Below are 25952 nucleotides of genomic sequence, written 5' to 3'. Positions count from 1 at the left end.
ATTGTCTTATTCATTAGCTCTATCACGCATGAGCTTTTCAGATGATAGGGGATGTGAAATTCTTGTTTGATTCCTAGCAACTTACAAATGTTGTGAATCACATGTTTTGAAAACTGTGTTCCCTGCTCCAAATCCGTCTGAAATGGTATTCCCCATCTAGGGATCACCCCTTCTAATATTATTCATGCAATAAGTGTAGCTGAACAATCTCACATGGGATAGGATTCCACCCACCTTGTAAGTCGGTCAATAATGACTAAATAGTAGGTATTTTCTGCAACTCAATGTATGGGATCCCATGAAATCCATTTATGACTACTCCTGTGGTCCCTTTGGTTGGAGCTGATGTGACATGTGGATTTTAATGGTCTTCCTGGGGTATCTTGGACGTGCACCAGGCATCACTGACAATGTTTTGCTCCATCTCTTCACTTCCTTTGCCACCATCATCAGCTACCCAACCTCCCCTATGTGGCTTCCTTCCCATCTTGTGCACTCCTGTACTATACTTTCATAAAGTTGCGCTGAATGCAACATCATGCTGCCACCTTTTTCTCTTTCTGCCAGATGCTATTAGTTTCTTTAACTGCTCCCAGGTGTCCAACTGCCATTTTCCTACCACTTCCATATCCCTGAGTGAATCTGACATGTTCACCTTCAATGACCCAAATGTCGTTACTGCTACCCTGTGCTCACAGCCAGTTGCAGCTGCCTCCCTGACTGCCTCAACTGCTATAGAGCCATACAGCCCATAAAACCAAACTAGTTGCACCTTGCAGCACTTGGCGCATATCCCTCCAAACATTTCTTATTCATGTACTTATCTAAATGTTGTTTAAATGTTGTAATTGTACCTGGATCCACCACTTCCTCTGGAAATTGATTCCATACACAAACCACTGTCTGGGTAAAAAAAGTCACCCCTCACATCCTTTTTGAATCTTTTCCCTCTCAACTTAAAAATATGCCCCCTAGTCTAACAATCCCCAAACTTAGGGAAAAGACATCTGCCATTCACCTTGTCTATACTCCTCGTGATTTTAAAAAAAACCTCTAGAAGGTCACCCCTCAACCTCTGACTCTCCAGTGAAGATAAACCCAGCCTATCCAGCTTCTCCCTATAACTCAAACCTTCCATTCCCGGCAACATCCTGGTAAATATTTTCTGAGCCTTCTCCAGCTCGGAATTGACTTCATCCAATTTGGTAACTAATGGGCAGAAGAGGATGTGATGGAGATCTTAGAAAATATAAAGGGGGATAAATATCTGGGACCTGATCTAGTGTATCCTGACATGGAACTATATCACCTCCTTCAATGGCACAGGGTCAAAATCCTAGAACTTCCTTCCTACAGCACAGCTACATCTCCCCACAAAACAGAATGGACTAGTAGTTTGAAAAGGCTGCTCACCCTGTCAAGGGCTATTAGGTTTGGCTATAAGTGCTGGCCTTGCCATGATGCCCGATTCCTGGTAAACAAATGTTTTTAAAATGTCCTGGTGTCATCTATGCACAGGACTGTGGTGTTCCTACTACAGTTTTAATGGATTTGTACAGTTGCTGGAGGTAGCTCCCATGGAGAAAGATGTTAGTGGGCAGCAAGCGGTTCATTTAGGAAAATGTTCTGATTTGATGATGAGGTTTATGCATGCTTCTGAAAGTGACTGAACAGGTGTCTATTCTCTTTTTTGTTCCAAGTCCCCCTCTTGACAATTCTGATCGTGAACGTTCTTTAGGGAAGAAATAGAACATCTTTACTGAGTCTTACTTGTGGCTCCAGACCCCATGGCAATGCTGTTGAATCTTAACTACCCCCTGCAATGACCTAGCAAGTCAAGAGCAATTAGGTATGTGCAACTAACCCTGCTGCCAGTAGCTGCCATGTCACATGAAAGATTAGAACAATGTGGAATTCTTCGGCTGCTGCTTCACTCCATTCTGCATTATAATGTTCTTATGAATTACACCAGGGCCAGCACCACCTCTGCCTCCTGACTCCCAGCAATTAATGTAATGTTGTGGGAAATAGATGCTAGGATTGAACATAAGCAGCTTGGTGGTTGAATTAGTGCAATATAATTGACAATTACAATAATAAACAAGATGAAGAAAACTTAAAATGGGCTCGTTAGGTTAGACGTGTAGACAGCAAATGAATTTTAATTATACAATTATTTCTATCACCATTATTGATCAGTTAAATAAATTATTACAACAGTTAAAAAAATTAATGCTGAAAATATTAAGGTTTGCAGGGAAGTAGATGATAAATTTTCCAATTTAGTTTGCTGAAACAGAGTTGACAATGCAATTTCTTTGACTGTTTTGGGAAACAATGTTTGGTAATAAATTACAGAACTCCACAACAATACTCCCTTTATTAAGCCTGCTTTACATGTGTCAGACCCCCTGCCAACCAAAACAAATGTAAAAGTGGTTTTAGTTGTACTTTAATTGCGATTATACATCAGTAATAGATCAAGAGCCCTAACACCTGAGACCTTCCCCACCAACATGTTTTCTCAGTTTGTTGAGTTTACATTGAAAGCAGAATAACTGCAGCCTCTGCGTAAATACAAACTGTTTATTTCTTAATCACAGAAAGCTGTGGAAATTCGTTCAGGACTATTGTTGTAATAGTTTAGTCAGACAAAAGCAATAAACTTATGTCAGAAGTCTGAAATAAAAAAAATGCTAGAAGCACTCAGCAGGTTTGACAGCATCTGTGGAAAGAAGCAAACTCAACAGCTGAAATTTGAATCTCAAAAATGGATGAGCTGGAGTTGATGCAAATGCTTACAGTTTAAAAATCTGAAATCTGATCCCGAACAAACTCTAGAACCAATTGACAATTTAAATATTTTGGTAAGGTTAGCAGCTTTGGATTTAACCTACTTTGCAGGCTAAAAGAGGCCAGTTGGATTTCCCCAAATTCGGGAAACTTGGGACTTGAAGAAGACTAAAGATACATGTCATGTTCCTTGTATTCAGATTGTGCACAGTAACTGGGTACTCAGCTGGGCTTATACATCTAGGAACTCACTGAAGCTGCAGTTTTTATGTTGGATGTGCACAATATGTTTCGTTAATCTTTGTAATTCAAAGCTTGGAAGTGAATAGAAGTGAACCAGTGATCTGTCCATCACTGCCTGGTCATTTGTGTCCTAGCATGCCATAGAGTTTCAGGCTGCAGGAAAACACGCACTCTAGGGATTTCCATCTGAAACTCCGACCCAGACCTGTCTGAGACACTGATCTAGTTATTATCTCAGCCAGCATTTCAGGTTGATGACCTCTATTCAAACTGTAAAATATGAGATCATCAACCTGAAATGCTGGCCGAGATAATAACTAGATCAGTTTCACAGACAGGTCCGGGACGGAGTTTCAGATGGAAATCGCTAAATGCATGTTTTCCTGCAGCCTGAAACTTTATGGCATGCTAGGACACAAATAACCAGGCAGTGATGGACAGATCACTGGTTCACTTCTATTCACTTCCAAGCTCTGAAATAATTGTGTAATTAAAATTCATTTGCTGTCTACGCATCTTACCTAACCAGTCCATTTTAAGTTTTCTTCATCATGTTTATTATCGTAATTGTCAATTACATTGTACTAATTCAACCACCAAACTGTAAAACATGAGGGTTGCAGCCAGTTTTTAAAATGTACAAAGATAGGGAAAGAGTGGAAAATAAAAAAGTACAAAAAGGGAGATCTGTGATAGGGTGCAAGGCAAGAGAGATTACATAGGAAAACATGATGCAAGACAAAGAAGTTAAATAAAAGGATAGGTCTACAGAAGGAGTTCATGAAGGTAAAGAATCAGCTGCTGTCTAAATAAATGGACACACTGGTCAGGAGCAGAAATTGTTGAATTCAATGTCCTAGATAACGCTGACATGATTTCCCAAACTCCTGTAATCAAAGGATTGAACAGTGAAGGCAAGCATGCCAAATGCCTTTTTAACCATCCTGTCCATATGTGATGCAAGCTTCAAGGAATTATGTACCTGCACCCCTAGGACCCTCTGTTCTACAATATTGCCCAAGACCCTACCATTAATTGGATAAGCCCTACTCTTGTTTGTTGTACCAAAACACAATATCTCACATTTATCCAAACCGAACTCCATCAGCCATTTTTTAGCCCATTGACCCATTTGATCAAGATCCCTTTGTAATCTCAGAAAACCTTCTTCACTATCTACTGTGCCACCAATTTTGGTGTTGTCTGCAAACTTACTAACCATGCGATCTATATTCTCATCCAAATTATTTATATAAATGACGAACAAATGAGAACCCAGAACCGATCACAACGGAACACCGCCGGTCACAGGTCTCCAGTCCGAAAAGCTACCTTCTACTGGAAGGAATTTCTGGGGCTTGAATCATGGGAAGGGAAAGGTTAAAAGGTATGTATTGGATTTTCTGTACTTGCACAGGAAGGCACTGTGGAATGGTGAAAGAGTTTTGGGGATGATTCAAAGGTGACTTTGTTTACACAAATGTAACAATTCCTTTAGGATGCTGAAAAAGGGGAGAAATTCTATGCAATAGTGGTGTCGCGTTGGAGATAACAGAAATAGTAGAGGATAGTCCACTCAATCTGGAGACTGCTGGGAATTATGATAAGGTCACAAAAAAGCCTAATGTGGTTTTTGGAAGGAAACAACGAGGTGGGAATGGTCATGGTCAAGGACCAAGTCAACCACAGTGGAGGGACCTCCTAAGTTGAGCAGAAAGAAAGATATAGCGGAAGTATGGGTATGAAATGTGGCTTGTAAGAACAGCTGATACAGATAAATTTGGAGGATGGAATGAACTTGCTGGAAGTAAAGTTGGAAGAAAGTTTATACAAGGTAACTATGTGAATTGATGGGCTTCCATCTTCGAGTCTATCCCCAGAAAAGAAATTAGAGAAGAAAAGTAAGGAAAGGGGAGAGTCAGCAGTGAACCGTATGAAAGTGAGCAAGAGGTGGAAATTGAAACTGGTGAAAGTTTATAGTTCAGGGCAGGAGTAGGAATTGGCACTGATACAGTCACCATTACTGGAAATAAAAAAGCAAGGGACCTGAGTAAGACTGGAAGTAGCATGTTCCAAATACCCTTCAATACACAGTTATACTTAAAACTCATGTAGGTTCTATTGCCACATCAATTATGTTGAAGTAGTAAGTGGAGTAAAAAGAGAAAGGTTTTTATTGTAACCAGAAATTTAGCATAGGTGGTAACGGATAGAAACTATTTAGGCGTCCATTCAAGGAAGAAAAGGAGAGCCCTGAGTCATGTACGTTAGTCATATACTTGCTTAATGATTTTTGTTTTGAAGGAATAATAACATAGTATGACATGCCCCAATGGGAACATAGTTAAATTTTGTTCAAATGCATAGCAAGAAACATCTTGCAAATGATCGATTTATGCCCAGTTCTGAGGAAGGGTCACCGGACCCGAAAGGTTAACTCTGTTTTTTCCTTCACAGATGCTGCCAGACCTGCTGAGCCTCTCCAGAAACTTTGCTTTTGTTTCTGGAAAAGAGGAGATGCATTTTAACTGCTGTACTGTTTGAATTCATACTAGCACTGAGTCACCCCCAAGGACAGCACAACACAGCAGACCACAAGGTTCTCTGTTGCAACAGTGAAGGCATTACTACAGGAGACTGAAACAAAGAAAGAAATCCTCTATCTACAGGGAGCCTTCAGATATAATGAAGGTAATGGGAGCAGGGAGACACTGGAACCAATGCCAGTCCCAAGAACCTGGATGTAGTGCTGTGAGAACTTCAATAACCTCATCTAAGTGGTCAGGGTCAGAGAATGCATTTTCAAATGTAACATTCCAGCAACTGCACAAGTCTCAAACACTGCTCAATGAAACACCTCCATTTCCAACAATCATTACCAATCAACAATTAAATCCCTCAGCGATATCTTCACCCTCACTCTTGCACCATTCTCACTGCTGCAAACCACATACCCATATGTTGGACACATTGTCTGATATTCAACATGACAGGCACATTGACTGTACAGTTTGTACTGCTCAGTGACACATTTCCCTGTCTGTTGCAGGTGAAGGCTGGGCAGAACCTCAGGCAGTAGCATATAACCAAAAGGGGACAGGCACGTTTGCATCTCCTCACTGTAATAGATGAGTTTGTGTTCACCATTATTGGAGTGGCCACGACTGAGTCTCTGACCAGCAACAGGGCTGACAGCAAAGTTAATGATCTGTTCCTACGTAATTAATTCACCTTCTCACATCCCATATTTCCTTCATCCCATGGATATGACTCGCTGGGGTAGTGTCCTGGAAACCAAGCCCCACTGTTCCCAGAGTCACCAAAATTACACACATTTAATGATACTACAAAAACCCCAATTTTTCTCTGACTGTTACCCAGGACAGAAGCAAACCACGACATGTTTCTTATGTATAAATTAAGTAAAGTAAGTAAAAATAACTTTATTGTAACACTTTTTTTTACTTTAACAAGAACACTGAAAAAAGATCTCTATTTATTTAAACATTTAAAAATTCTCTCACACCCACAGACAAAGAAACAAGACAAAACATAAGTATTACGAGTCACATTCCCTCTAAGCTGTGTGGTTGCCCCAGGAGGTCCTGTGCAAGCTGATTGACATGTTGCAAACAATTCTTCTCCTCTTTTTAAAAGTAGTGTCCAATTTCTAATTTACATTCTATGTCAAAACAATAAAAAGATGTAGTCTCTTCCACCATAATCCGTTTTGATTTACAAGATGCAGATGATGAAAGAATCCACCTTTTGTTTTCTCCCCTCTCCCTCCCTGCAACTCCCCCTTTGTGCCTTTATCCTTTTAGAAACCCAAGAACTGCCACCTGACTGGACAACGGTGCAGGAGCAATTTGTGGAAGAGGACGAAGAGACAAAAAATGATTCTCATCCTTACTGCTGCTAGCTCAGAGACTGACACTGAGAGTAGTTGAGAGAGTAGCTTAGAGGGAAGATTTCCACATGGTGAGACATATGTGGCCCTGAGTCAGAGCAAAGAGAAAGAATAGGGCATTTGTTGATGGGTGAAATTGGACATGAATTACTGAGGACTCTGAGGATACCAAAATGGTGACATACAGATGTGCAAACAGATTGAAGACTTTTGTGCATTTGCAGGTCTACCAGAAAATCTGCACTCACTTTCAAGGAGTGTGGAGGAGCATTTCATCCTTGCACATGGCTTTACATAGAGCTTGGAGCTCACTGTTTCCAGCATGAATGTAGGGCCACACTGACTGGAATAGCCATTACATAGCATGTGATAGATGATGTTTCAACTTTCATTGGGGAATTTCTGCTTGGGTTGCATTGTCTGGCTGAAGCCATCATGACTGACAATACCAATGCTCAATGAGTTTGCTGTGAATTACAGCAGTCCCATAATCTGTAAACATGTTACGTGCCTTAACAAGGCACCACCCGAGGGAGTGGCACTTGCTCCAAGGAGCACAAGGCTACTCGTATGTGATCAGGATGGCAGCAATTTATCCTCCCACAACTGCCATCCCACTTGTGCTCTTGTTGTTACCTGCCATCCAGCCAACCCAGATTGTTTCTGCTTAATCTGAGTTTCTGCAGACCAAAGCCATGTCTTCTAGGCCTAGGGTCATGCATGGTTGTCCTGCAAGGCTATCTGCAGCCTCTGCCATTGAATATCAGCAGCAGTCCATCAGCCATGCCTTAGCCACTGAGGTAGTAGTGTCATAGCATTGGGACAGGCAAAGTCACACACAAGGAGGGCATTAAGAGAATACACAAGATTGATTAATTGGATTTTTATTGAATATTTATGGTTTGATTGATAAAGTTGATTTAAAACTTTTGCAGTGGTTTTTATGCCAATGTTGTAGACTCAGCTACTTATGAAAGGGAAGGACTGGGACTATTTTTGAATAAAGAATTAGGATTATGTTTACCGGGACCATAAATGGGATGAGGTCTTCCAAAGCAGCAGAAGCACTGACTAACACTCCAATGGTCTTATCAACAATAAGGCATGTGTTCTTTAAATATGGCCAACATAGGGGTCAAGCACTGGAGTCATGAGCTGGATTGTCATTCAGAAACCAGCCCCTTGTTTCTCTTGGTGACTCAAATGCTAATTGTACAGTGAACCTTTGGAGAATAAAAGCGATAGGATTGTTGCAAGTTACCTGGCACTGACCTGTGTTCTACACACTGAGGGAGTGAAATCTTTTTTGCTGTCATGCTCCATCTCTGAACTTACATACACGCCTGCAAAGCAATATATGTTCACTCAATATTACTGCGCACTATGTGAACTGTACAATGTGAGTGAAGCCATGTGCCTTAACCATCTGCCTCTCTTTGGATTGTGTATAGTGTCAGTGTCCTCCCTACACCTCACTTGACAATGAATTGCCCCACGTTGGCAATGCCAACTATTCCAGCCTCAAAGGAGCTCAACACAAAGAACTTAAAGTCCACTATCACCTTCACGACCAGTGCCAATGCCATTTTTGTCCTGCTCCAAGGCTGCAAGTGTGGTTGCCAGAGCTGGAAGATTTCAGTGAGTACCACCTTACTGAAATGGACACACTGAAACTGCTGAGGTTGAGGTATAAGTAGTCCCTGGGCAGATATGGCTTCCTGCTGATAGCTTTTCTTCCTCATTGAGCAACTTATCCTCCTCAATGCCATCTCTGATCATTGTCCCTTTCCTGCTCCAGACCAAGCAGAAATTAAGTTACAGCACCAGTCACTTGAAACACATGGGCTGAGCAGAATCCTTGAGGACAGAACTAGGGACCTGACCACATGCAGCACTACGTCCTGTAGAATTAAACAGAATACTGCAGAAACTGTACAAACCACTTTCAGCAAAATTGCAACAGCTAACAGGAATCAATAGCAACCAACTCGAGTGGGTTTCTAATCCTTTAACTCGTCCAGTTAAATGCAGTAATTAGTTGGGGTGTTAAGGTTAAAAACATAATTCATGGTATCAAATCAATTGAATGACACAGGATCCACATACTTCATATACTTTTGGCACATGCCCCCTGTGCCTGCCTTAACTAGTTACCCAAAATGGTGCTCAGTACAAGAAGCTTCCATCAGATAGTACTTTGAACCCAATTGGCATTCATGGTGCTGAAAGTACAGGTGCTAAAAATCAAATGTGTGACCAACATCTGCAGATGTTTTGGTCTATGGATGCTAGCAGCTTTCTAAAACTTGATCACGTAGCTACTCCTCATCTCAACTAGTGCACATTAAATAATGACAAGCAACTGGGATATAGTCAAAAGTGAATGAGGTTCAGATAGTTTATTTTCTATCATCCTGGTAGTTGAAGGATACAATGATAATGGAGTTTTTTCATTAATAACTAAAATGACTATTGTAGTTAATCCACAAAACATCCAGAGCTAACAGGAGGAAAACCCCAGGATGAAGACCCTCAAGAACCATAGGTTGCAAATCCATCTTTCCCACTCAAGCATGCGACATTTATTGCATGATAGCTTACATCTCAATTACTAGTTGTTCTGAAGGGGCAGAAGTAGTCATTTTAGTTCAGCCTGAGCAATCCAGTTGGTCCTAGTCCCTCACTGTTTCTCCACATCCAAGAAATTGTTTTCTCTTTCATGTATCTAATTCTCTTTTCAAGTTTACTGCTGTTGTTGGCTGCCTCGGAAATAGTTTGGCTGCAGTAAAGGGCAGTCTTGTGGGATTGGTTTCAGGGCTAATGGGTTTGCAGAGCAGCAAAGGAGGGACCTCAGAGCATGAGCAACTACTCAAAAGGAGGTGGAGGGCGGCACTTGGCAGGAAATCACATCATCAGAGGATCTTCACGGAATAAGGTTTCATTCAAATTCACTTCATCAAAGGGAACTTTCACCAAACTACATTGCCCGCTGAAGCGATAACTCGAGCCTTGAACCAGTGGATGGACAGTACTGCCTACATCAGGCCAGCCTTCTTGCCGTTGACTTTTTATGTGCCTTCTCCATCAATGTTATGCGTTCTTTTAACCACAAGACCAACACAAATTAAAATGAATTGGTTTTAGTTTATTAAAAAGGCACAAAATTAATGTTGTACATATAAGTTAACGACACATGGATAAGAGATGTGTCGAAATAATAAGTATCAAACAGTGGATCACTTAACACTTCATTCACATACTGTTTGCACTTGTTTTTCATATGCTGCCATAGTCAGTATCTTCCATTTAAATTTGCAAAACAATTCTGCAAACATGTTAATTTAAATACCATTTCTGTTTTTCTGGGGATCATTACAGTATATAACTGTGAAGACATAATATAGTGAAACTGTGCACATTTATTTTGCATCAGGCTTCAACAATTAGTTCTGTAAAACTTGTGATGCTTGTGATGATGGGATAAAGACTTAATAATTTCTGATAATGCTGGTTCCCATGCCAAGATACTGCACTATGAAGTGGTTTAAATTAACATTCAATTTTTGTACAAAAAGATCTAATTTACAGTTAGCTTTAATATACAAATTATCAGTCTCTCACTGTATGCACATTGTATAAAATGTTTTCAATGTATAGCTCAATGACAATTATAGCATTTTCATGTAATGAAGTAAACTAGCTTTTCATGGAATTTGCTTCTTCCTCCATGCTATTTTGCAGGTCTTAGGAATTTGTCTAATTAATTTATAAAAGCTTCTTTTGGTGCCATCTCTTAAAAACTAAAATTCAGATCTTGGTAAGCCTCTAACAGGTTACCCAAGTCCTGGGTCTTCTCTCACTCTGCCAGAACCCTAACAGTTGTTGCCCATCCATCTTACAGTGTGAACAGTATTGCGTTTGGAAAGTGGACTTTCATCTATCTGTCTCAGGAGGAAGTCACATGTTAGACAGTTACTGGCCAATTCGATGGCAGAAACTCCCAGCAGTGCCACCAGGACTATAGGAAGCCCACCACATCAAGGAGCCTTGACTGATAGTTATGTCCAAGGCATTGCCAGGTCATGTTGGCAGGACCTTAGCTAGGTGGGGGCAGTATTAAGGCAGAGGGACTATGAGTGACCACATTCAAGACGCCGAGTGAGATGTGAGGATTGACTTGGGGGGTGGACGGGTAGGCCTTTGTTTGGCACAGGGTGCCTGCGGAGGCTTCTCCCCACCACCTAACCCCATGCCTGCCCTGCGCAACACCGACGCACACAACTAAAGTGGCCAGGTTTCCTGACTGGTATTAGCCTCTCCCCTCTGGGTTTAGGTGCCTTAAGTGGTCATTAATTGGACTCTTAAGGGTGTCAAAGGTGCAAATGTGGGTGGACCACTTGATGGGTCCCTGTTCCCCATCTGGTTCCGGGAGGGGAAAGGGCTGGCTTTTGGATGAGGAGTACAATACCTGCTAAATGTTACGTGCTTCTCTGCTCTCAAACAAGCCAGTGGAAGAATGTATTATCCAGCCCCGGGGGACTACTGATTTTGAAATTCCACAAGAGAACCTCAGAAAAAAAATGTGGTCCTTGAACAAAAATATAATGAATCTTGTGCTTTTTGAGGAAAAATTTACAGTTTGACAAATATTTTCTTAACTTCTGGAATGTGTTAAGTTTGGACTCCTACAGTTAGTTACCAAAGTTGAGACATTTTTCACACACTGAATTGGGTGAATGCACATTAATAATCACCAAGTATGTTTCGCCTTCAGTATGATACTCTGTAAAGATAAACAATGATCTCAATTCATTTTCCAAAGCTAGAAGCCTGTATAAGAGTCAAGTAGCATCCTGAGTTTCGGCCCAGCTGTGAGTTATTTAGCCCTGCATTTACCTTTCAGTTGGAGGGACCCCCTGAAGCAGTGATCTATTGAAGAAATTGTATTCATAAGGAATGCTGATCAGGAAAATACAGGCCCATGGCCCAGATCTTCCATCCACTTGAATTAATAAACCAAAAATCTAGGCTACAGACTTCTAATTTCCTGTCCAATGCAATTCACAAACACTGCATCTTACTGGCAGCACCTAACCAGGGAATCAGCCATAACTCATCCGCACGCACTATGTGAGTGAACCTGCTGAGAAATTAACATGCTCATTTCTACAGCTTTGAGAACCATGTCCAATCCATTGTTGGAATCATCTGGCATGTTCTAAACTCCCAGATAACTGCAGCAAAGGAGCACAATTATTAAAGGAGGCTTGCCATCACCCCAGTGAAACATCTCTTCCCCAAACCCTACTAAATCTAAAACATTCCCACAAATACTGCCAGTTTGGCCATGGCTCAGATCGCTGGGTCATTTCCCTTCCCTCCTTTCCTGTTCACAACGCTCACTGGTATCACCACACAGCAGCCAAGAATGACTCTAAAAGGTCACTTGTGGACACAAAACCCTCGGTTGATCCCCCTTGTTCTTGTAAGTGTTAATATTGCTGAGCATCAAAACAAATATATTGGAGCTATTAGGTTGACAGGGTAGTAATTGGAAAAGGCCTAAACAAGTGCTGAGAAATAACTGATGACGTAACATGAATCCTTGTCATGAGGAAGGTGTTTTATTATTACCTTACACATTTGAGCTTTCACCTTCTGTTATGGTACCATTAACGTGGTTTTGACCATTTTGTGCTTTTACTGCAGGCTGCATTTCATCCATTTTTTTATACATTGTATTTCCTCCTGTAGTAGATTTGTGATAATACAGTGATAAGAAACATTTCCATTATGAGAAGCTGCTGATTCATGTCTGGAAAAGATTGAACTGAAATTAGCTAATTGAATGACTAAATAGGCAAAAGATTAATCACAATAGGGATAACCTAAATCTTTTGTGCAAAAGTACAAAAAAAAGAGCAGTTTTGTGAGGCTGTGTTATTAGCATTCAGTAAGGCTAGCAGCAAACACTGGTTGGACAATAGGCTACAGTATTCTCGCCTATTTCTGATTTGACATTAATGCTATTAAGACCTTGCATCTGTAAGAAAAGATTTGTTTCCAAGAAACTGTTTTACATATTGGCTTTCAAGCATTATTCTGTCTGTTTGTAAAGTATGTGCATTCATTCTAACCATCCTTAATTTCTACCACTTAGGAATATATAAAGAACAAGATCAATAAAATTAACTTAAATTAATACTTGTAAGTAGTGAGAAATTTTCATGCTCTCTCCTCAAGTAGAATTTTACAGGGCATTGTAGTTTTAAAAGAAAATTGCATTTACAAATAACATACATGCTCCTCTGGCTGCAGGTGAAAACGGAGGTGCACAGGCTATGCCACCTGCTGATACTGTTGCATTGATAATTACACCTTGCAGCTGATCAAGAATGAATGAAATCTGTCGGAAAAAAAAACAGAAAATTAAAAATCACCTAGTATAACATAAACCATGTTAAGCAAACAATAACAGAAATTGCTGGAAAATCTCAGCAGGTCTAGCAGCATCTACGGAGAGAAATCAGACCGAATGTTTCAAGTCCAGTGACCCTTATTCAGAACCTTCAGACCTCTTTTCAGTTCTGGGCAGTATGGTGGCTTAGTATTTAGCACGGCTTCCTCTCAGTGGTAGGGACCCAGGTTCAATTTCACCCTCAAGTAACTGATAGTGTGGAGCTTGCACATTTTCCCGGTGTCTGCATGGGCTTCCTCCAGGTGCTCTGGTTTCCTCCCACAGTCCAAAGATGTGCAGATTAGGTGGATTGGCTATAGGAAATGCAGGGATAGGGTAAAGGGGTGGGTCTGGGTAGGATGCTCTTCAGAGGGTCGGTGTGGAGTCGATGGGCCAAATGGCCTGTTTCCACACTGTAGGGATGCTATGATTCTAGATGCTGCCACACCTGCTGAGATTTTCCAGCAATTTCTGTTTTTGTTTCAGATTTCCAGCATCCGCAGTTCTTTTGGTTTTTTGCCCATGTTAAGCAAATCTGTATGACAGAAATTGGCAATTGTTAAAAGCCTAGAGCCAACCAATTTTGTTAACTAATTTCTAAAACTGGCTCAGAAAAATAAAATCTTGCTTGTCATGACTTTTAAGGTCCAGTTTAAATATTCTCCAGGCAACATTCTTGTCAATACTCTCATCAATACAGACAGAGAGACTTGCATTGAATAGAGTGCCTGTACCACCCAAAATCGAATCATACAATCAGATTGTCTTGTGATCAAATTGAGGATTATGTACTTAATGTTTGCCCTCACACATGCTTCTCTACTCTTTCAAATGGGAGACAAACATTTGGTAAGTCAAATAGTTAGGAATTGTTAAGCTGTTTTACCTCACATCCAAAATGTGAACATAAAAAATGACAACATAGGAAAATCCCATTTCATTCAATCCTAATTCTTTCCTTACATAATAAACCTGAATTTTCATACTACGTTTCTTTATTGATTACATTGAAGAATGCAGGAACTGACATCTTGTGTTTCATTATCCAGGTCTGGGCTGTGGCCTTACGCCACACATTTGCTTGGTTTTAAACTTGCCTGTCTGTGTGATCCTTTAGAAGCTGATTTGCTCATTTTGTTTTCTGTGCTCGCTGCCAGAGAGAGGGTGGGTGTGCCAACTCTTACTGGATGGAGTCCTGGGAAGTTTGATAGTGTAAAATTTGAATCACAAGAACATATGTTTATGAAGATCTTTGGCTGTATGTATACAGGCTGTCTTTGAAAATCCAGGAGGTTTTGTTTATCTTGGATGACCAATTCCCTTGATAGGACTTAGTTGTTTCCAAGTCAAGCAACAAAATGGCTTCATGTACTTTTACCAGATGAAATCTCACAATACAGTCAGTTAAAAGAAACTTAAGATTATTTTTGAATAGCTTAAATAAATCAATAGAATAAATAAAGAAATCATGAATCACTTTAATGACCACGTGAATAAATTCAAATATTTGTTTTAAGTGTTCTATTTTCTATACTGGTGGATTTCCGAGACATTTGCTGCCCTTCTCTCTTTCTAGGTAGTTGAAGTCACAGGTTTTAAAGGTGCTGTCAAAGGAGCCAGTGTGTGTTACTGCAGTACATCTTGAAGATGGTACAGATGGTGCACCAGTGGTGAAGGGAGCATATGTTGAAGGCAGTAGATGGGATGACAATCAAGCAGGTTGCCTGAGTTAGAAAGAATTGCAGATGCTGGAGTCAGAGATAACAGTGTGGAGCTGGAGGAACACAGCAAGCCAGGCAGCTGAAGAAGGGACGCAACCAGAAACGTCAACTTTCTGCTCCTCTGATGCTAACTGGCCTGTGTTCCTCAGCTCCACACTATGTTATCTATAGGTTTCCTGAGTGTTGTTAGACCTGAACCAATCCAGGCAAGTGGAGAGTTTTCCATTATATTCCTGATTAATACCTTATTGATGAGAACAGGCATTGGGGGCGACAGGAAATGGCTTACTTGCTGTAGAATTCCTAGTGTCTGACCTGCTCTTGTACCACAGTGTGTATAGGATAATGATAGTTGCTTATATAGCAATGGTAATGGCACTCATTGTGAAGGGATGATGGTTAGATGGCAGTGGCTCATCCGCTCGGTCTGTTTCTTTTCTTGCTTTTTTTTCTTTAGTGGTTTCTCAGTAGCCAGACATGGTGGTCTCTTAGAGCCCATGTGGCAGCCTAGAATCCCAGTGGCCCAGTGTGGCTGTCTCCCGGGCCAGCATGGCTGTCTCCAGCCCGGTGTAGCTGTCTCCTGCCCTGGAATGGTGGTCTCTCGGCAGCCTGGTTTGGCTGTCTCCTGACCTGGCATGCAGTCTCTTGGCAGCCTAGTTTGGCAGTCTCCTGGGCCCGGCATGACGGTCTCTCAGCGGCCCGGTATGGTGGTCTCTCAGTGGCCCAGTATGGCCTTCAGGTCTCGAGATAATTCCAGAGCAGTTTCCTGGCCTCGAGATGAAGCCTTTTGCAGTCTGGAGTCAAGGTGCAGTGCAGACGAAAGACTCCGTGCCAGTGTGGACTTGATTGGAAGGACTGTTATTCTGAACATTTTTTTTCTAAATTATTATGATCTGTAATACTGGTCTTTTTATTTCTTTATTTTTCTATTTTTCCCTAAGAATTTGTACAGAAGAATCTATACCTAGGTACTTTTGTATCGAAGGTGGCACCATAAGTGGCAACTTGTAAACTTTTCACTATACTCATTTGAGTATGTGACAATAAAGCTAATTCTAATTCTAGATTCTCTTCTTTGAGATGGTCATTGCATGACATAAATGTTACTTACTGGAACGAGGGCCAGGTGCATCGCATTCACTATAAGATCCCTGATTTGAGTTGTTAACCTTGACCAATCAGGGAGCCCTGCCTGACAGGTAGAAGCAGGAGATTCAGAAGGTCTCCTCAGCCTAGGGACTGGCTTTAAGTTAGCTAGTCAGAGCCCATGTACTGTGCACATGTAAATAAAGGGTAATGGGATACTGGCCTCTGTTGAGTCATTTCATGCCATTTATCCAATATTGTCCAGGTCTTGCTGCACATATGAACGAACTGCTTCAGTATCTGAGGAGTTGTGAATGATCCTGAACATCGTGCACCCATCAGTGAACATCCCTACGACTGACATTATGATAGAGAGAAGATCATTGATGCAGCTGGAGATAGTGGGTTTGAAAGGCCTTGCATTGTAGTGGTAATGCCCCTACCCATAGACCAGAATGTTTGTGTCCAAGTCCCAGGGTGTGATGGCTACAGAGGTGGGCCAGAACATTTCCAAAAAATAGGTTGATAGAATGATTGCAGCAAACATTGATTTATGCACATGTATTAAAAAGTTAATATTCTATAATTTTGTTTTTTTTCTCTAATTATACAATATTCATTATGTCGACGGAGGTTCAAACTAATCTAGTACCTAACATTTCGTCCTGTTCAAATGAGAAACAAACATTAATTAGCAGCATGATGCAGAATTCAATCTACCTTAAAAAGGAGGAACTTGGGCATTATCTTCTGATTTTTAAGTTCACCTTTGACTTTGTAAAATACAATTGAAAGTGGCCACAGTGCAAACACTGTGGAGACACCAAGGGAAATATTAATCCATAATGCAGGTCCACTAGGAGAAAACTGCAAAATAAGAAATTGTATACTGTCACATTCAGTGAAAATACATCTAACCATTCTCAGCTCTATCTCATAAATTATTTGTTTTACTTTTGTTGCACTTAATTACACAGACTAGTCAGCAACATAGTCATACTCATAGAATCATAGCTTACAGTCAACATCCCAGACACCACCACAACCAATCCCTAGATATGTACTGTCCCACTGGCAGGACAGAGCAAGCAGAGGTGATGACACAGTGGTATACAGTCGGGACTTAGTTGCCCTGGAACCCCTCAACATTGACTCTGGACCCTATGAAGTCTCATGGTTTCAGGTTAAACAAGCACAAGGAAACATCCTGCTCATTATCATGAACTGTCCTTCCTCGGCTAATGAGTCAGTACTCCTCTATTGTGAGCAACATTTGGCAAAAGCGCTGAGGGTGGCAATGGCGCAAATTGTACTCTGGGTGGGGAATTTCAATTCCACCATCAAGAGTGGCTCAGCAGCAACACTACTGATCAAGCTGGTTAGGTCCTAAAGGACATAGCTGCTGGATTGGGTCTGTAGCACATGGGGAGGGAACCAACTGGAAGGAAAAATAAGCATACTTCGCCTCATCCTTATCAACCTGCCAGCTGCAGATGCATCTGTCCATCTTAATATCGGTAAGAGTGACCAGCGCATGGTCCTGTGGAGTCCCACCTTCATATTGAGAATACCCTCCATCGTGTTGTGTGGCACTATGTCCATAAAAATAGGTCAAATTTCGAACATATCTAGCTACTCAAGACCTAGGAACCATCAAAAGCAGCAGAACTGTACTTGAACACAATCTGCAACCTTGTGACCCAGCATATCTCCACCCAACCATTATCATCAAGCCACCTTGGTTCAATGTAGAGTGCAGGAGGGCATGCCAGGAACAGCACCAGGTATACCTGAAGATGAGGCATCAACCTGATGAAGCTACCAAACAGGACTATTTGCAAGCCAACTACATAAGCAGTAAGTGATAGGGACAGCAAAGTGGTCCACAATCAACGGACCAGATCTAAGCTCAATAGTTCTGCCACATCCAGTTATAATGATGGTGGACAATTAAACAAGCAACTGGATGAGGAGGCTCCACAAATATCCCCATCTTCAATGATGGAAGAGCCCAGTACGTCAGTGCAAAAGATAAGGCTGAAGCATTCACAGAAATCTACAGCCAGAAGTGCAGAGTGGAATATTTATATCGGCTTCCTCCAGTGGTTCCCAGCATTAAAGATACCTGTCTATAACAATTTAATTCATTCAAGGTGATATTAAGAAACAGTTGAAGGCACTGGATACTACAGCTATGGGCCCTGACAATATTCCAGCAAAAGAACTGAGGACTTGTGCTCCAGAACTTGCTGTTCCCTTAGCCTAGCTCTTCCAGTACAGCTACAACAGTAGCATCTACTCAACAATGTGGAAAATTATGCACACATGTTCTGTACACAAAAAGCAGGACAAATCCAACCAAGTCAATTAGTGCCCCATCAGTCTATTCTTGATCATCAGTAAAGTGATGGAAGGTGTCATCAACAATGCTATCAGGCAGCATCCGCTGAATATTTACCTGCTTAGTGATGCCCAGTTTAGGTTCTGCCAAGGCCACTCAGCTCTTGACTTCATTACAGCCTTGGTTCAAACAGACAAAAACACTGAATTCCAGAGGTGAAGTGAGAGTGACAGCCCTTGACATCAAAGCTGCATTCAATGGAGTGTAGCATCATTGAAACATAGCAAAGCTGGCATCAGGGGGAACTCTCCACTGGTTGGAGTCATACCTGGCACTTAGGAAGATGGCTGTGGTTACTGAAGGTCATTCATCTCAGCTCCAGGACATCTCTGCAGGAGTTCCTCAGGGTGGTGTCCTAGGCCCAACCATCTTCAGCTGCTTCATCGATGACCTTCTCTCCATCATAAGGTCAGAAGTGGGGATGTTCACCGATGATTGCACAATGTTCAGCACCATTTACAACTCCTCAGACACTGAAGCAGTCCATGTTCAAATGCAACAAGATCTGGACAATATCCAAGAATGGGCTGACAAGTGGCAACATTGGTGCCACACAAAATGCCAGGCAATGACTACCTACGTTCCTTGACATTCAATGATGTTTTCTTCATTGATTCCCTCAATAAACAACATCCCGGGGGTTACCCTTGACCAGAAACTCAACTGGACTTGCCACATAAAAGACAATGACTATGAGTGCAGGTCAGAGATTAGGGATACTGCAGTGAGTAACTCAACTCCCAACTCCACAAAGCCTGTCTACTATCTACATGCTCAGGTCAGGAGTGTGATGGAATACTCCTCACTTACCTGGATAGGTGCAGTTTCAACAACACTCAGGAAGCTTGACACCATCCAAGACAAAGCAGCTCACTTGACTGGCACCCCATCCACTCCCTCGACCATGGACACTCAGTCACAGCAACATGGACTATCTACAAGAAGCACTGCAGAAATTCATCAAAGATCCTTAGACAGCACCTTCCAAACCAACAACCACTTCCATCTAGAACGAAAAGGGAAGCAGATGTATGGGAACCCTACCACAAACAAGTTTCCTTCCACGCCACTCACCATCCTGACTTGGAAATATATCACTGTTCCTTCACTATCACTGGGTCAAAATCCTGGAATTCTCTCCCTCAAGGGCATTGTGGGTCGACCTACAGCCAGTGACTGCAACAGTTCAAGAAGGCAGCTCAACACCATCTTCACTAACTTGATTGAATTTTTCAAGAAGGTTTTGACAAAGGTTCCTCATGGTAGGCTCATCTAGAAGATTAAGTATGGGATCCACAGTGACTTGGCTGCGTGGATTCAGAATTCGCTTGCCCATAGAAAGCAGAGACAGTGGTGGAAGATTGTTTTTCAGGCTGGAGTTCCATGAATCATGGTGTTCTGCAGAGATCCATGCTGGGACCTCTGCTGCTTGTAATACATATAAATGAATTAGATGAAATGCTTATTTCAGTGAGATAAGCACTTCAGAAGTCAAAAATCTCAACTTCACCAAATGACTTAATTTTTGGTGCTGTTTTCACTAACGTGCTTATTTCACTCAGGATGGGGTTAGCAACTACAAGGAGAGGCTAGAAAACTTGTGTTGTTTTCTCTTGAGCGATGGAGGTTGAGAGGAGATTTGATAGAAGCCTATAAAATTATGAGATGCATAGACAAGGTTGACGGTCAGAATCTTTTTCTCAGAGTCGAAATGTTTAAAACTAGGGGGCATGCATTTAAGATGATTGGGGGAAGTTAAAAGAAGATGAAAGTGGCAAGTTTTTTTTTACACAGAGTGGTAAGTGTGTGGAACGCACTGCTAGGGGTGGTGGTGGTGGAGGGAGATATGATGGAGGCATTAGATAAGCACATGAATATGCAACGAATGGAGGGCTATGGACCAAGAGCAGGCAGAAGGGATTAGTTTAATTTGGTGTCATGTTCGGCATAACATCATGGGCTGAAGGGCCCGTTCTTGTGCTGTACAGTTCTATGTTCTATGTTCTCAAGGGCAACTAGGGATGGGCAATAAATGCTGGCCAGCCAGCAACATTCACATTCTGCAAGTGAAGAAAAAAAATTAAATCTGCAATGGACAAGTTCAACCAGCCTGCTATGGTTAGAGTAATGGCTGAGCTACACTTGATATTTCCATTTTGGTGCTACAGTGGCAACTTGTAATTGGTCAAATTTGGTAACAGCTTTGAGCACACACAGCTAATATTTAGATAACAACGTATGGTGGGGCATAATGAAATGGAAATCAATTTAGAGTTCCAAGTATTCCTTCAACATAATTTCTTTTTCAGAGCATTCACTACCATTTTCACTGAACATTACACTGCAGAGACATTGACGAATAATAGGGCACATTTTTAAAGAGGGAATTGCAACCTTAGTTTCAATTGTCAGCTTTATAAAAGGTACTTCTTATTTAGCAGCTCAGAAAAAGGCAAAATGTGTCAATTCGCATCTGTAAATAAAATTTGTCAACTTAGCACCAACATTTTTATTCATCCTTTTCAACTATTAGCATGTAAATGAAAGGGGAAAAAGAACATACATCATCTGGGATGAACGTCCCATTAACCCAAAGGACTAATGTGAAGATCATTAGGACTGGCTGTAAGAAAGCAAACTGAAATGTTCCCAATTTCAGTATGAACATCAGGCGCCTGAAAGGAAAGAAACAAACATCAATGCATGTAAACAACAGCTTAAAATGGAAACGTCTATCATTAGCTTATGTCTCCCATTTACCTTTAACATAGTAATCCAACAAACAACTTATCTCAAACCACTTTGTGCAGCATCTTGTGCAATGTTTCCATGAAGAAAAATAAAGACTTGAATTTATACAGCATCTTTCAATGACCTTAGGATGTCTCAAAGTATTTATAGACAATTAGGCACTTACAAAAAGTGTAGTCACAGTTGGGATGTAGGAAATGCTGCAAACAGTTTGTGCACATCAAACTGTAGCAAATGGGAATGTAACAATAACCAGAATTTTTTTTTATATGGATGTTGACTGGGGAACAAATATTGGGCAGGACCCATGCAGTACCCACTGGCCATGGAAGTAAGTCTCTTCCTATCTTTATTTCAACCAACTTGTTAGGGCATGTTATGCCACCACTTGGGGGCTCATAGGACTTAAACCTGGACCTTCTGGCCCAGGTGTAGGGATACTACCATTGTGCCACAAAGCCCTAGTCTCTCTTTGTGCTCTTTTGAAATCAAATCAATTGTAGTTTCTTACTACAAATGCTTAGGTATTTGATTACATAATGCCCTTCACATATCATAATGCAACTAATACACAATCAGGATCAGTTATATTAGTTGGCTAGATGACTAGAGTGTGGCACAGAATAAGGCCAGTAGCATGGGTTCAGTCTCTGCACTGATTTTGGTGGTTCATGAGGTCTATCTCCTTATTTTATTCCATGCCTGTGGAGGTGTTACCTTTGAGCACACAACATAATTAACTGTCTCTTCCTCTCTAATGAAAATAACTGCTGATGGCCCTTTTGTGGACTACGGCTCCTTATGTTACATTAGCAATATTCTTGCTTTGAACATCTCACACAGAGTCAATCTAAAGTTGCCACATTGAATGGTACAAGATTAGAATCAGTTCATTTTCTGTTGTTAGGAACCAAACACAAACATCTCTTAACAAAAATTAGGAGTTCACCGTATAGAATACTGTGCCAGAACAGCCCATCTTTGCAGCTTTGCCACATTACATTATTGTGCATCAGAGAATTCCTGAAATGAAACTTTGCAGGCTCCAGGGAGAATGATGGGAAGTCAGTTAAGTCACTTCCCAACATTATTAATAAATCACCTGGTCGCTATCCTGTGGGCGCAGGTGTTAGGGGCCCATCTAGTTGGGCACCACAAGAATTGCCCAACTTTCCCAGTGAGAGAGGGCATTTCTGCTGAAAGTGACTCTCTGCCACCAGATAGGCAAACCGAACCTGACTCAACTTGATTTATAGGACTCCTTCCTGATGCTTGGCTTGGGTTCGCTGCTCTTCCAGCAGAAGCCACTGCTTGCATTGCTGCCATCTATCTGATTGGCTAGGAATACTCAAGGCTGGGAAATCACTCCTTAAAGAGGCAGAAGCCCTGACTGTGGACAATTAACAAACTGCTGAATGGAAATTACAGTTGGGGCTTCCATATCTTGCAGTGGCGAGGTTGCTCTCAGCTGTCCAGCCAGTGAACCACTGTATTCCAATAAAGTTCCAGCCATTATTTCAGTATGAGAGGAGCCTGGCCAAACCAGGAGGTGAACTAACTCAACGTCTCTGGGCCAGGGAAAGAATAATGTAGGGAAAATTTTGACTTGAATATCAATCAGTGATCTCTTCTGAAAAGTCCACTATACGTGACTATCTGGTAATGATAGGATTGGGATTTATGTCATGCCTTCCTCTGGTGAAAACTCACCATCTACAATTACACATGAAAAATGATCACTTTGGTAAGATGTCATAGATTTTCATGGACAGTGAAGGTTACCTCAGAGTACAATAGAATCTGGATCAGATGGGCTAATGAGCTGAGGAATGGCAGCTGGAGTTTAATTTAGATAAATATGTGGAGCTGTATTTTAGAAAGGCAAATCAGGGCAGGACTTATACACTTAATGGTAACGTGCTGGGAAGTGTTGCCAAACAAAGAGGCCTAGGGGTACAGGTTCTTAGTTCGTTGGAAGTGGAGTCACAGGTAGACAGGGTGGTGAAGGAGGCATTTGGTATGCTTGCCTTCATTGGTCAGTGCATTGAATATAAGAGTTGGGAGGTTATGTTGCAGCTGTACAGGACATTGGTTAGGCAACTTTTGGAATACTGCACTCAATTCTGGTCACCCTGCTACAGGGAAGATGTTGTTAAACTTGAAAGGGTTCAGAAAAGATTTACAAGGATGTTGCTGCAATTGGAGGGTTTGAACTATAGAGACAGGATGAATAAGTTGGGGCTTTTTTCCCCTAGAGCGTTGAAGTCTGAGGGTGACCTTAAAGAAGTTTATGAAACATGAGGGGCATGGGGAATAGCGTGAATAGCCAAGATCATTGTCCCAGAGTAGGGGAGTCCAAAACCAGTGAGCATAAGTTTAAAGTGAGAGGGGAAAGATTTAAAAAGGGACCTAAGGGGCAACTTTTTCACACAGAGGGTGTTTTGTGTATGGAATGAACTGCACGAGGCAGAGGCAGTTACAATTGCATTTAAAGGGCATCTGGATGGATACTTGAACAGGAAAGGTTTAGAGGGATATAGTCCAAATGCTGGCAAATGGGACTAGATCAGTTAGGATATGTGATCAGCATGTACAAGTTGGACCTAATAGTCTGTTTCCATGCTGTATAACTCTATGACTCTGTGACTCTACGACTCAGAGCTGCAGATTAAAATGAAAAAAATATGCTTTCAGAAATGTATCTGAGAATAAAGCTAATAAAAGAGAAATAAAATAGAAGTTGAGGTCTGGAACACTTTCAATTTTTGAAATGTCAACATAAATTATTTCAACGTCATGTATATTACAGCTGAGAAGAATAGTAAATATTCCATTTACAAATCCCTAATATGTCTTCATCCCTAATAATACAATAATATCTCACTGTATCAGTGTTAAACCCCTGTTTACAAAAAAAAAAGTAATTTGGAACAGTTTTCCAGTGAAGTTAGGGCAATTGAAAATTTCATAACTAGGATTGATAGATTTTTGTAAGATAAGAAACAAAAATCGAGGGGTTGTGGGATGGGGAAGTTGTAAATAGACATGTAATACATATCAGCTCTGATCTAACTAAATGGATTGAGGGGATTAATTGGTTTACTTCTGCTTCCACGTTCCAGTCCAGACATGGAAATTTATCATTATTTTGTTTCTCTTGCCTATAAGGGTCTGGATTGACATCATGTAACCTTACTTTGATGAGAACTCTCAGTTAACAATGAGAGCACAATCTTCTCCTATCAATGATTCAATAACTCTAGAGAGATATGGGCCAATTGCAGGCAGATGTGACCAGTTTAGTTTGGGAAACTTGGTAGGTATGGATGAGTTGGACCAAAGGGTTGGTTTCAGTGCTGTATGACTCTATAACTCCATGGATTATCGTTCAGATTCCTTATTAAACTGATCACGCATTTTAACTCAACCCCTTATTAACTCTAACTCCTACAACTCCAAATAAATAATACATGCCAATTACAGAAATGACAGGTGACAGCTCCACTAACATTTCTGCAAATTAATCTAGCCCACCTTGAAGTTTTTGCAGTTGGTAAACATGGACAGCAACAACAGCAGGGTCCTGTACTGAACGTCATCGGTGTATTTTCAAAATGCATCAAGAAGGCCTCATCTCCACCAAATTCTTCTATCATCATCTCCTGGAACTTGTAGAATGCAATTGCAAAATACCTATAGAAATGATAAAAATTATTCAAGGAATTCATCCTATAAAATATAGTTCATGTATATGAACTTTTGGATTCTTGCTCGGTGTTGCTTTATCCTGAACGCTTTAAGATATTTCTCAGCTACCATTACCATGTACTGACATTATTTCTCGAGGGGTTTCCTGCTGGTCTCCTGCTATGTTCCATGCTGAAAATTTTTCCAGTTGAAAGAAACTTGGTAACTGCTAATTTAAAAGAAAAGTTTCCTCTGTGAAGTTTGTTCCACTGATAAATTGTTATATTGGATTGTGAACGTTGTGTGAGGTTTCTCATCTATCATTGCTCTAATGTTATTGGAGATAAAAATTAGTTACACTCAACCTAGAGTACAGGGATCACTGTCAAGAAAATTAGAGCTAACTTGCTGAAAAAAAAAACAAATTGGATAAAGTAGGCATAATGGTACATAGATACAAAGTGACGGGATATAGATTTTAACCCTTAATTTCTGAACGTAACTAAAGTGTCAATTCCATCCATTTTACTCTTGGGATATGCCAAATAGAAATAAAATATTACCATCAGCTTAGAGGGAAATTTGGAAAGACATTCATCACGAGTTTACTCTTATGCAATTCTTAGCTGCAGCACATGTCTGGAAATTGGTTCTTTGCTTACCTGGTAGAGACCAAGAAGAGAGAACAAATTGATTGAAATAAGTGCTTTGCTGGGAATACTAGAAAATAATTCCAATGTTGTCACTTGGGATAATATTATGATCCTACAAATGAATATGCACACTTGCTATGGCAGAGAAGAATCAGGCCTGCAACATGCTTATCTCAGTTCCAATTCATATTTTCTTTCATCACAACATCTTGCACTTAGATGAAAGATAGTTTGTGTGAAATTTCCATTA

General features: G+C 40.9%; 1 protein-coding gene across 3 annotated transcripts in view; it reads right to left on the bottom strand.

Moving 5' to 3' along the window:
• LOC109910566 (organic solute transporter subunit alpha-like) overlaps positions 1-25952 on the bottom strand; it is a 116442-nt gene that overhangs the window by 68299 nt on the left and 22191 nt on the right. Inside the window, exons 4-8 of one of the 3 annotated variants that reach the window (XM_048602930.1) lie at positions 24897-25055; positions 21175-21286; positions 16931-17077; positions 13247-13352; positions 10071-12761 (exon numbers count right to left, since the gene is read on the bottom strand). The exons of the other annotated variants lie outside the window; for them this stretch is intronic. Coding sequence (XP_048458887.1) covers positions 12676-12761; positions 13247-13352; positions 16931-17077; positions 21175-21286; positions 24897-25055 — 610 coding nt within the window. The 3' untranslated portion in view covers positions 10071-12675. Of the gene's footprint in view, positions 1-10070; positions 12762-13246; positions 13353-16930; positions 17078-21174; positions 21287-24896; positions 25056-25952 lie in introns of those variants that run through there. 3 annotated transcript variants of the gene reach the window in all.

Source organism: Rhincodon typus, chromosome 11 (genome assembly GCF_021869965.1).
Source record: "Rhincodon typus isolate 14 chromosome 11, sRhiTyp1.1, whole genome shotgun sequence".
Classification (NCBI taxonomy): Eukaryota; Metazoa; Chordata; class Chondrichthyes; order Orectolobiformes; family Rhincodontidae; genus Rhincodon; species Rhincodon typus.
The sequence above is the reverse complement of the archived record's forward strand: the minus strand, read 5'-3'. Positions and strand labels throughout refer to the sequence as shown.